This window comes from Genypterus blacodes, unplaced genomic scaffold (genome assembly GCF_046128005.1).
Source record: "Genypterus blacodes isolate CSIRO-AG114 ecotype Tasmania unplaced genomic scaffold, CSIRO-AGI_Gbla_v1 ptg000052l_1, whole genome shotgun sequence".
NCBI lineage: Eukaryota > Metazoa > Chordata > Actinopteri > Ophidiiformes > Ophidiidae > Genypterus > Genypterus blacodes.
The window spans coordinates 3,004,082-3,017,339 of record NW_027466864.1 but is presented as its reverse complement, the minus strand read 5'-3'; the positions used below and the strand labels follow the sequence as shown (position 1 = coordinate 3,017,339).

The following is a 13,258-nucleotide window of genomic DNA, read 5'->3' as shown; positions in this document are numbered from 1 at the left end:
TTATTTTACCATCAAGCCATTGTTCTAAACAATAATATGATGTTTTTCCGATTTAAAAAGTCCTGTAAAAGAATTTTTTTTACAATAGTTGCAGTGTTGGGGTTTTTGTACACAGTGCAGCCTAGCAACAAGAACACCAGAGTCAGAACATCACCCTGTTTAAATTGTCAGTAGACATGTGTGGCTGTTTACTTTTTAAACTGCTCATATCCGGCTGTGACTGCTTGTTGTTGAATGTCTGTGGTGGCAATACAGTTAACAGATTTATGGATTACCTCATTGATTCAGTACTTCCCTCCGACTGACTGACTGACTGACTGATCCTTGAATTTAAAGTGGTGACTTTAATCTTACAACTCTGTCTCTTTTTCTTCTTCAGGTTTGGACAGGCCTGCGCTTCTTGGCAGGGGCCTGGTTTTGGGTGAATAACGCAACTCTGGATCACCGGGCCAACATGCCAAGCTGTCCATCTGCAGGGCAACATTGTGGGATTATAACCAAAACCAATCCTTTCAGTTTCCAGGGTAGAGACTGCTCGGAAAGGAAGAATTTCATCTGCTACAAAATAAAAGTCATGAATGAAAATGCTTAGGAGTCAGATAATTAACCTTTCAGCATATTTTTTTCCTGTGTGAACTACACTCATATTCCATTTAACATGTATACTAAATGTGTGTTTGAATTTTTATGCAGTAAATCTTGAGGTGTGGAAAAGCGGACAAAGAAAACATGTAACAATGTAAGCAGTGGAGTTGAAATTGTGAATACTCAAACTAACGTTGCGACTGTTGTGTTTGTTATTCATTGGTGACAATTGCACGCGTGCTCGTAATGAAGTGACGAAACGTAAAGTACGCGTCACTTCCGCAGTGCACTCTGGGAACAGGAGTACAAAGAACATACTGAGCGCTTGGTAGCTATCGTCTTTATTAAGTGTGCACAGCACGGCCCCTCGATACACGACACCATATGAATATAAAATGTAAATATAATATAAACCATTTTTGTTTTTTTTATGTTAATGTTAATCAAGCGCAGTGTACATAGTTACTCACCTACCTGAGATCGTAGCTAGAGAGGATGCTGCAGGTGTAGTAAAGTTTGCAGTGATTGGTTGAGCAGATCCGTGCTGTGATTGGTCAGAGCAGCTGACTCTTGTCCTGTACGATGGTAGAATTGTTTCTATTTTCAAATGCATCCAGGGGACGCTGAAATTCCCACGACACGATCACAAATTAATGCAAAGGATTCCACAAATAAATGAAATGGAACAGAAGGTTTGTGAGATTAAAATGTATTTTTGAAAGAAAAATGTATTTGTGAAATCTCATTTTACGCATTTGTGAACTATATTTTATGTTTTCCAAAGTCGTGATGTTTATGTGTGAATAATGAAATAAATATACCCCTGTGATGTGTTGGGATACTATTTGTTATTTACAGTTCAGTCAGTAGATCTCGCTGTACTGAGAGCAAGAATAAATAAAATAAACCCTATCAGTAGAGTGAACACAAACCAAGAATCAAACCTTAACAACAGCAATGCTACTACTACCACTAACAACAATAACCTATTTGAAAAAAAAAAAAAAAAAAATACCACTTAATCTAAATGTCTTCTCCACCCAAGTGCGGAAGAGATAGCTCGAGTAGAATTGTCGTGCGTTCTCAAATTAACAATTAGCGTGTTGTAGATGGAGGTCAGCACAAGGACATTCTAATCGGCACATGGTGAGTCAAGACATTCAAATTCTATGATTTGTCTGCAGCTTGACTTCCCCATCCAAGCACGCAGACTTGGCGTTTTTGAATACAGAAAATTTGAATGGTGTATTCACTGAAGAAAAGCTAGTTTGTTTTTTTCAGTAGAAAATGTGTTGATGTTAAATTCTAAATGAAGCTAAACCAAAACAATGGTTTAAAATTAACTGTACAGAAAGTCTTGAAAGAGTGAGCAGGTCTGAGAGAGAAATTGAAGATGAAACTTTTGTTGCCATGTTGCTGCTTTCTGAACAGGCTATCAATAAGTGTGTTAAGAAATATAGCTCAGCAGGAACAGAAACTCCTTGAATATGTTGATCTGTTTATGCATATTGATGAGCTTCGATTTATAGATTCAGGCTGTAACCTTTACATGGCACACTCTAAAAATGAACATCATACACTTAACAACAGAGGATATCAAAATGATTGCAACCCTGCAGCAGGTCACATAAGCAACAGTTTACATATGCACACAGTGAATCATTTTCACCAGGAAAGTTAGAATCATTGTTATTGTTACTGTTTGGAATTGTCCTCATTGTGGACTGTAATCAAAGGCGTGTGTTACTGATGTGGAGAGTACCAGTGGTTTACTGGATCTGATGAGGTGTGTCTATCTGGGAGTGGTCATGGAAGTAACTGCTATAAGAATAATCTGAACGCTTTTACTACGGCTCTTCACATCACCTACACATCCTCACCGTTGCTTGAAATACATCCCTTAAATTGAAGCATCAGTCATGATGAACAGCTCAACTTTATTTTACCTCTCGCTCATTGCTCCTCTTTGCTTGGCTTCACCATTTATGTTACAACAGTACCTTGCCTTTCACCAAGGATCGAAGACCTGGGAAGATGCTAGAAAGTACTGCCAGGAGCATTACTTTGACCTCAGTCGATACGGGCATAGTTGGTATTCATTTCCCTTAAGCCATTTTTGGATTGGACTGCATAGAGACCCAGTGGAGGAATCAGTCTGGAAGTTCATAATTGGACGGTGAGTAACCTGTCTCAATTAACCTTTTATTACAATATCTTGAAACAAACAAGTATGTTTATGTGTATTTGTTTGCTGTTGCAGTAAAGCAAAACTAGCAACAGAAGATCTCTCATCGAGCAACACATGGAAGAATGAAGGGCAGGATAGTCATTGTGCGTTTGTGAGTGATACCAGGTGGTACAGTCGGAAATGTTCAGAAAACAATGTTTTCTTCTGCTCTAATGGGACGGCTGATTACAAGATTGACAAACCCCTTTCCTGGAACAAGGCACAAAATTACTGTCGAATGTTTCACGATGACCTATCCACAGTAACACTGGCAAACACATGGAAGTTTACAACAGGGTGGATTGGACTGTACCGAGTGGCTGAAGACGAGTGGAGGTGGGCTGATAATAGTTCATCTGACAACAGAAACTGGGCAGAAGGAGAACCGATTGTCAGTGACTGTGGTATTAAAATCAATGCCAGTATGCAGTGGGACAGTAAACCATGCACTGACATGTTTGGCTTTTTCTGTTATGATTACAACCTGGTCCTGGTGAATGAGAGGAAGACATGGGAGGAGGCCCAGGTGCACTGCAGGAACATGAGAATCCAATGTGGGAGTCAATGTGTGTATAAGCACGAACTTGTGAGCCTACAGAACAACCAGCGCTTCGCCACACTAAAAGTGATGAAAAGGACCACAACAGATGAGGTTTGAGGACTGGGGTGCTTTGGGTGGGGAGGCACATGCAATACATTGGAATTAATCAGGTTATCTTCAGATGCATTTAGTTTTCCACATTTGTAAATTTTTGGGCATTTGGGCTTTTTGACCACAGTGCAGTCTAGCAACATGAACGACCAAGTCGAGACATCAGTCTGACAAAGCTGAATGTGAACTTGCCACAACCTCTTTAAATTGTGAGTTGACGCCTGTGTGGATGTTTATTTGACAACTGCTGAGCGTCTGTGGTGGCCTTATGTCCTTGGATTTCTTCTTTCAACATATTTCCTCCAGTGCTGAGGTTTTGTTTTATCAATTGTCTTCCTAGTTGGGGGAGTCAGAGCCAAACTGCTGTATATGGCAGATTTGATATTCATAAACACTCGAATTCTGAAATTCAGCAAATTACCAAGTTCCTTGAATGGGTCACTTGCTTACAGCTTTAGGTTCCAAAAGATAAATATAAAGCACAGACTGTCAAGTGACTGACTGACTGATGACTGATCCTGGAATTCAAAGTGGTGACCTCAATCTTACAACTCTTTTTTCTTCCTCAGGTTTGGACAGGCCTGCGCTTCTTGGCAGGTGCCTGGTTTTGGCTGAATGACATACCTACCCGCCAGGCCAATATGCCAAACTGTCCAGCCCCAGGGCAACATTGTGGGATTATGTCCACAACCAGGCCGTTCAGCTTCCAGGCCAGAAACTGCTCTGAAAGAAAGAACTTCATCTGCTACAGCCAAAGATTACGATTTAAGGTTTAAGATACTTTATTGGCATGTTGCATGCAATTCACGCGCAATTACATGCAACTGAAATTTTTCTTGCACCCCCTCTTACATATCACACACACACACATGCATTACAGAGGGAGTCTGGGAGAATCTAAATGCTTAGGAACCAGACAATTTACCTTAAAGCATATCATTTTCCTGCATGAACTATACTCATATTCTATATAAAGATGTATACTAAATGTGTGGTTAAATTATTATGCAGTAACTACAGAGACTAGGAATTCCAGTAAAATACAGTATATGTATATACATAAAAAACTAAGAATTACATTCATTTATTTGATTTCTATTTTAATTTGCGTGAGAGGGGAAAAAAAGCTAATGCTTTTGATACATTTTACACATTGTCACAGGACCACAAGCTGTCACAATATAACCCATTCTAGATGAAACCTTTTACAGTCTGTCCTCATGGTAACTCATGCTCCACAGCAATCCTAGTCTGGAGCAGTCTTTATCGGAACTAAGTGCGGCAGAAATATAAAGCACCACCTCTTGACCAATCACCTTGTTTGGAAAATAGCATCATTGCACATGCAGGATCCCCTCTATGTATCTTTAGGGGGTTTCCTGTATGAAGTGAGGCCGGGATATAAGCGGCAAAATCCACTTCTTTACCAACGCTACAGATTCTGACGGCATTTATGTGAGCTTCATTCTTGCTTTGCCACACGTTTTTTACACTGCCTAGATTGCAAATGAAACGATGAGAATAATGCTTAGTCTAAGGTTTGCTTTACCTCATATGTCTGAAAATTATGCCAAGAATGTGCAAAGCTTCCCCTTTAATGACCACTCATTTGAAAATTTAAAATCATACTGTATACTTCTCTTCATACTGTTTATATCATAGAAATGATGTCAGTAGCTATTAAGAGGACAGTCCCGGCCCTGAAACACATAGCATTTTCAATATTGCTCTGATTTGCCTGGACAGCCCATGTTGCTGTCATTGTTTTTCAAATGTAATGGATAGATTTAAACAAAAACAAAAAACCTACATGAAGTAGTGCACATAGTTCTCTAAACTTACCCGAGAATGTAGCTAGAGAGGGTAAAGTTTGCAGTGATTGGTTGAGCAGATGCGTGCTGTGATTGGTCAGAGCAGCTGACTCTTGTCTTTCTAACCTGATGGTAGAATTATATCTAAATTTCACAAATGAATCCAGGGGACGCTTAAATTCCCACGACACGATCACAAATAAATGCAAAGGATTCCACAAATAAATGAAAGGGAACAGAGGGTTTGTGAGATAAAAAAATATTTCTAAATCTCACTTTACCCATTTGTGAATCACATTTGCAAAACTTGTGATGTTTATTTGTGAATCCAAAATAAATTTATCCCTGGGATGTGTTGTGAAACTATTTGTTTTGAAGTTCAGTCAGTAGATGTTGCTGCGCTTAGAGCAAGACGATAAGATATATACATTGTTAATAGAAGTATAAAGTATAGGGAGTGAAGTTATGTGTATGCATCAGCGTGAATGTGTCATCGAGTTGTTCTACTGACTTGTTGTATAATAAAGCGTTTGCTCACTCCAACATATGAGTCCTTGTCTTTTCACTACAACCCCCTTCCTATGATAATGATAATTGCTCCATTTTTGCTCAGAAGTGAATTTGATTTACAATAAACAGAAACCCAATCAGTACAGTCAACACAAACCAAGAATAAACAAACCAAGAATAATACCTATAAACAACAACAGCAATAATGCTACTACCACCACTAACAATCATAACCTGTTTGAAACAAACACATAAAAATAATGTTTTCTTGGGGAAGAGGCTCAAGTAGAATTTCAGTGCTTTCTCAAATTAACATGCAGTGGCGTCACATGTGAAACCACATTTATTTATCTATTTGTCTATTAATTCATTCGGGTCAACTGCTTTGGTTTGGTTGGTGTATAATTCAGTTTCTCCTTAAAGATGAGAAAAAAGGTGTAAAACTCCAATGACAGGTATTGTTGGGTGCATCTCAAATTGGTGAATTCAGGAGAGGGATGAGGGACTGATGCTTCAATCTGAAGTGTCATCTTGTGTTTGCAGGACAATGTTTAAGACCTTTAGTGACACATACAAAATGTGCAACACAATACAGTGTTCCTTGTTACAGTACACTACAGTGTTTATTTTTATGTAAATATTCTGATTAAATGTATCTATAGTTCAAAAGAGAAAACACTTCCTGCTGTTGTGACGGCACAAAATAAAAAAAAATCAACAAACCAGATATTGTAGATCATTGCTGTCTGATTTGTTTATGTCCTGCCTTCTGTTGGTTTGCACCTGAATACAGACAGAAATACAGTTTACCCGCTACACATAAAAATATACAGAAACCTCAACACTTTCCCAGTTGAAGGGGTGATTTTTCCATCCATCCATTATCTATAGCCACTTATCCTTTCAGTGTTGTCATCATGGATAGGTCACCAGTGTATCACAGGGAAAACGCACAGAGACTCAGTCACACCTACGGGCAGTTGACACACACAGTAGATGTTCTGACTCCGTATCCTTGGGTAAATCATGAGCAAGGAAACTGGAGCACCAGGGTGAAACCCTTCTCCCCACATGGGCAAAACATTCAAACTCCACACAAGAGTTGGACCTGGCTACGACTGAACCCAGGACCTTTTGCTGTGAGGCAATTGGTGAAGAAAGTCTTGCTCACACAAATTTAAACCATTCGATAATCTCTAAATTATACTGGATCACATGCTGCTTCATGAAGGCAACATGATGAATGTGGACGGAGGTCAGCACAAGGACATTCTCATTGGAATATGGTGAGCCAAAACATTCAAATTTTATGATTTGCAGCTGGATTTCCCCATCCAAGCACGCAGACTTGATGGCTTTAAATGTAGAAAATTTGAATGGTGGTTTCACCAAAAATAAACAAGTTTGTTTTTTCAGTAACCCATTTGTCAACATTAAATGCTAAATGAAGTTAAACCAATTGTTTAAATCAACTGTACAGTATTACACCAGGCCAGCATTCTATTGAATGATTTCTGGTCTGTTCAGTTGAATGCAGACTGGAGCAGAGAAATTTAAGAGTGAATAAATTTAAGGACTAAAAGCAGTAAAATGAGACATAGTTGCAGTTCTGATATGTATGAAATAACTAATAACAGAAAATATCTGAAAAGTAGTTTGCAGAGACTGACTGACTGACTGACCCTGGAATTCAACAGTCATCACATGGGCAATCCATATAGGCAACAGAACCTCTATAACATACTGAAGCAGAACACTTGCGTAACACCAAGTGTTTTTTTTTGTTTGTTTTTTCAACTTTTTTCGATAAATATTTTTGTAAAAATAAAAAAAATCTATTCCACTGCAAAAGTAGGTGGCGTCTAGCAAGCTGAGAGGGGAAACTGATCTTTTTTTGTTGAGCTGTGTTTAGTGGACATAAATCGAGTGGGAGTGGAGAGGGAGTTCCAAAGATGACGATATGAGAAGGTTGAAACTGATGGCACAAATGGTGGACATAGTGTTGAAGTTACCAGACCAGTAATTGCGTAACCTAAACGTGTGGCTTAGATTGAGGTGTGAGTTGGAACATCTATCACATTTACCCTTTACATCTGTGACATCTCTTTCTACTACTTTTAATGACTGTCTGTAATACAACAAGCAAGAAAAAAAATGAATGAATGAAATAAAGAATGATCTTCTGAAAATCTAATTTACTCTACTATCTATAATACTGTAGTTCCGCAGAACCTTTGCATTCTTCTGCGGAACCATTGCCCTGCTGCGAACACTGTCGGAGACATTTGAAAGTAGAGCCAAATGCATTTCCGCTTGTCATTCAGCGAGAAAGCAGCACGACGCTTTAGCTGATCTGTCAAACTGAGCGAGCGGTGAGGCTGGATTTGTGCACGTTTATGTAGATTACGCATGTGTGTAGTTTATATAGAATGAACAATTAACGATAAGAGTTAACAAAAGGTCGACTGACAGAAAATATAGCTTCTCTGAGGGCACGATAGCTAACGTTAGCAACATGGAGCTAACGCTGTGTGCTTCACTAACACTATGAATCTTTTCGGTTATATACTTTACGTTTATATCTTTATTATGTCTTTTAGGGTTGTTATTGCCAGACGATTGTGACTAAGTTAAGACTACTGACTTCTTAATCTTAAGCCAAATGTCCAAGTTCCAGTGGTTGAATAATTGACTGGTTTCACAGTAGGTTAAATGTTATTACTGGCACCGTTGAGTTTGTAGCTTCACTACTTGTTGCTGGCTAATGCGCAACACTGTTCGTTATATTAAATGCATACAATGCAAGAGGGCAAAGTGCATCCTTATTTGGGTTTTTAGGGACACAAATGTTGAATATTGTATCTATTTTGCCCTATGACCCTGGCGAGAACAGATTTATTTTCAAATACATTTCAAGCGAACAAACTGTAATGTTAAAATGACATCTATAAAACAAATTATTATACAATGTTGGCAATTAAAGGCCAGACCAACCCAATGAATTCCTCATGGGTGTAAATGTGTGTGTTCTCTCTGTCCTCTTTGTCTGTCTCTGTCTACAGGGACCTGGACTGATCAGACACCATGACACTGTTTCACTTTGGGAACTGCTTTGCTCTCGCCTACTTCCCTTATTTCATCACATACAAGTGCAGTGGGCTGTAAGTGTTTGTCGGAAAGAAGTATTTACTTACTAGACTGTAACATGTGCTGCACCACAAAGCCTCTCCTTCATCATTAATGTGTGCGCTGTGTTGTAGTAGCATATGCCAGCAGGATGAAAAGTCTGTGATAATCTGCTTAGTAATGCCAGTGGTATGAGAGGGGGAGTCTAGACAATCCTCTTACAACTTAAAAATGCACAAGGCTAAATCACATCCATACTAGTTTTGATGACTGTAAATTGCCATGGAACAGCACAACATCTTTAATTACCCTTTATTATAACTGCTTTAAGATCTCCCTTGCATCTATAATTGTGCAATGTTTGGATTGCATATTTTTAGAGTAACCTGTCATGTTCTCACTATGAAGCGCCATCGTCTCACTAATCTGTGTGTGTCTGTCAGCTCTGAGTACAATGCATTCTGGCGGTGCGTTCAGGCTGGAGCGACCTACCTGTTTGTCCAGCTGTGTAAGGTGAGTGACAGCCTCAGCGAGTCGATGCTACTAACAAAGGATGGACATTTCTTCTATCAATTTGCAAATTGAGACTGAGGCAATAACCTCACACATTCCAGACCCATGCATAAACCCAGCCAGCCAATCGAACCTTATATCATATTTGTATTACCATACACACAGGGCCTGTAAACATGTTCAGCTCCTGTAACATGTCTTTCTCTTTTCACTTTATTTTTTATCTTCTCCATAGACATCTGCATTCAGTTAAGGATCAAATCTGAGTCTGGTGTGTGTGTCTGTGGGTGTGTGTGTATATCCAGCGCTCTGCTTTGTGTTTCAGATGTTGTTCTTGGCTACATTTTTCCCCACCTGGGAAGGAGGAGCAGGAGTTTATGATTTTGTAGGGGTGAGTGTTACTGTAGTACAAATATAACGAAAGTATAATATGTCAGAACACGTAAGCAAATGAATTCTATGAAGTGAAATCAAGCTTTTGTGTCCCAGGAATTCATGAAGGCAACAGTGGACTTAGCCGACCTCCTGGGCCTCCATCTGGTGATGTCTCGTAATGCCGGTAAAGGAGAATACAAGATCATGGTGGCTGCCATGGGCTGGGCAACAGCAGAACTTGTTATGTCAAGGTAAACAATAATCATGTTCTTTGATTTCGGCATTAAGGATGGAAATAAACAAGACACTGACTTGCAGCAGTATATCCTAATTGTGTGTGTGTGTGTGTGTGTGTGTGTGTGTGTGTGTGTGTGTGTGTGTGTGTGTGTGTGTGTGTGTGTGTGTGTGTGTGTGTGTGTGTGTGTGTGTGTGTGTGTGTGTGTGTGTGTGTGTGTGTGTGTGTGTGTGTGTGTGTGTGTGTGTGTGTGTGTGTGTGTGTGTGTGTCCTGTTGGTCTTCAGGTGTCTTCCTCTGTGGGTCGGAGCCAGAGGGATCGAGTTTGATTGGAAATACATCCAGATGAGCTTTGACTCCAACATTAGTTTGGTAAGTGTAAAATGATTCACTATAGAATGAGTGGAGGCCGATCTCGTCTTACAAGGTCTTACACTTTGTTCATGGAAGAGCACGTGATCACGGAGAAGAAGGTGCTGTGTGCTGGAAGAGGCTTAAAATGCAAAGAGAGGGAGGAAGGATGGGAAACAGTGCATGCAGAGGTGGCTTAGCATGCAAAGAGAGGGAGGAAGGACACAAGGTCTGTCTGTGAGAAAGGGACGGTAGTTAGTTTACAGATGAGAGAAGAGGATAGAGAGGTGAAAGGGGACACCTGGAGAATGAAATGGAGAAGGTATTAACTTCACAGGTTTGTTTTTCTACCACACCATCTTGACCTCTTTTCTGCTATTTCTAGCTGCAGTCGTCTTCTTTTCTCCTCCTAAAATGTCTTTGTCACCTATTTCATGGTATTAACTCACATTGTTGACATATCTCATCGAGTGTGACGATGAATATTATATTGAGCTGAACGAAAGGTGTGACCATTTCTGTCTTTGCATATTGCAGGTGCATTACATCGCCATGGCAGCAGTGGTATGGATGTTCACACGCTACGACCTCCCTAAGAGCTTCAGGCTGCCTGTCACTGTGCTCCTGGCCCTCTGCATCTACAAGGCCTTCTTAATGGAGTAAATATCGCGCACACACACACACACACACACACACACACACACACACACACACACACACACACACACACACACACACACACACACACACACACACACACACACACACACACACACACACAGCTCTCTCAGCTTATTTACAATTCTCAGCCATACTTTTCAGCAATTAGCAATCACGGTGCATTTTCTACAGAAGGTGCATGTCTAACTTTTTATTGAACAATGACATAAAGCCAACTGTTTAAACAGAATGCATTCTTTTTGTGCTGATGCAAAAATGAATGAAACACTGATTCAGTTTATAAATTTGTTTGTAAATTCTGCAAGTAATGATAGTGGCATTTTTTTTTTTTTATATATATTTTTACAAAACTAACTGGAAATGATACAAATTTAAATCATGTTCTTAGTTATTCATTTGTTTTCATTTTGCCTAATAACTTTGCCATGTGTCTGAGTCCTATGTTTAATTACTCACCTTCTCTCATTCATTGCTGCAATGTGATTCTGTTGAGACTGTTCTTGTTTCCCCCTGTTACAAATCAGCTGCACACAGTGGCGGCAGCAGCATGCCGTGTTATTAAATGATGGTCATGTGGGTCCAGTTTGCCTGAGGTGAACACAGGTCGCAGTGTATCACTGGAACATATTTAATTATGGCCTTGTGGTCGTATAACTGAATAATGACTTAACACAATCGACCCCAGAGTATGGCCCGGTGCTTACGGTGTTTCCCAATGTTGAACAACTTAAAAAATGCTTAGTGGGAGAATCTGTCTGTATTACTGGCAGATTACATGGGATTAGTGTTTCAGGATGCATTCAATAGTATACAGATTTCATTAACACAGCATTTCTCTCTGTGCTTGCAGGTTATTTGTTCACGTATTCTTGCTGGGCAGTTGGACAGCATTGTTGGTGAAAGCTGTTCTCACGGGCGCCATCTCTCTCTGCTCACTGTTTCTCTTCATCACTCTGGTCCACAGCAACTAAGCAAGAGCCGTCACCCTGGGATAAGCCCTAGACAATCTTGGTCTAGAGTGACCGAGCGTTGTCATATCAGAAGCTGACCTGATTCCAGAGCAGTCCAACTATCACCACACACCATCAAAGACTGCTACAAAGAGCTTGTTTGACTTTGTCGTATGTACAAAACAGACAGTTTTACAAGACACCCACCTAATCAACAGCTCTTCCACTAGTTGTTGTTCAAATGGACATTGGTTCTTGTCTTGTACGTATTCAGGCTTCTGTAATATGACTGGCTTACCTAAGATGTGTTGACACATGTTGCAGAATGTGGATTTGGAACAGATAACTAACTCCTTAAAGATAAGTTGTTTCTTTTCTGTGTTTTCCATCAGATGTGCTTAGAATAAATAGCAAAGTCCAGAGTGGATTATAACAAACAGATTACAGCTTCATCTGAACAACTAGAAGCCACCTGTACCTTAATTTATAAACCAGTAGGCAGAAGTTAGTAAAATATCACTAGTTTTTTTTAAATGATGGAACTGGAAATAGAATTTGGTCTTTTTTTGGGGGGGGGGGCTGCTGCAATGAATTGAGTTGAGCCCATTCAGCATTATGTTCACGTTTTGATAATGTTACCTACAGTTTTGACACAAAACTAATAAATATGTCTTGTACATTCTTTCCGGTTGTAGATAATCAGACTGCAGTGTGAAATGGTTCTTGTCAGTGATGTGAAAAAGAACTGGAGAAATGAAAAGACTTTGAAAGATCAAGATCTACAAAAAAAGTATATTGCTGATAACATACAGTATCACAAAATGCCTAAACGTGGGGTTTTAAGACCACAAAATCTCATCACAAAACAAATCTTTTTTGACGTCCTAACAAACACTGGAGGTTTGCATGTCTACAGGAACTTTGACTGTTTTACGCCTATACTGAAGGGACTTAATCAGAATGGAAGTACAACAAGAACAATTGAGCTCAAGACTCTTCCCCTTGGTAATTTTCCTTGGATTACAGGTTTTGGCTCAATGCCTGGATATTGAGTGGAATGGGTGGGATGCATAACAGAGCCACGTTGTACTGCTCAATCCTTCTAGTTCTCACACTGCTCCCACACTTCTGCTGTTACACTTGATAATGTGATTCAGATCCTGAGGGAGGGAGAGACGATAAGGTTTGTATTAAAAAAGGGAGCGATAGCGGAGGAGAGGCTGGGTTTGAAAACGCCTCTGAAC

The 13,258-nt window shown here is 39.7% G+C and overlaps 1 protein-coding gene across 2 annotated transcripts; it reads left to right on the top strand.

Annotated features, from left to right (window-relative positions):
• The first annotated feature begins 8,083 nt into the window (after positions 1 to 8,083).
• tmem147 (transmembrane protein 147) lies at positions 8,084 to 12,698 on the top strand. 2 transcript variants are annotated; one of them, XM_076150373.1, is made up of 8 exons: positions 8,084 to 8,157; positions 8,848 to 8,946; positions 9,355 to 9,424; positions 9,750 to 9,815; positions 9,914 to 10,050; positions 10,320 to 10,404; positions 10,921 to 11,042; positions 11,915 to 12,698. In XM_076150373.1, exons 2-8 carry the CDS (start codon positions 8,870 to 8,872, stop codon positions 12,033 to 12,035), a joined length of 678 nt encoding a protein of 225 aa, XP_076006488.1. In that variant the 5' UTR covers positions 8,084 to 8,157; positions 8,848 to 8,869; the 3' UTR covers positions 12,036 to 12,698. The 2 variants fall into 2 exon arrangements, with proteins under 2 accessions (XP_076006488.1, XP_076006489.1); XM_076150374.1 differs by lacking the exon at positions 8,848 to 8,946.
• Positions 12,699 to 13,258: the final 560 nt, after the last annotated feature.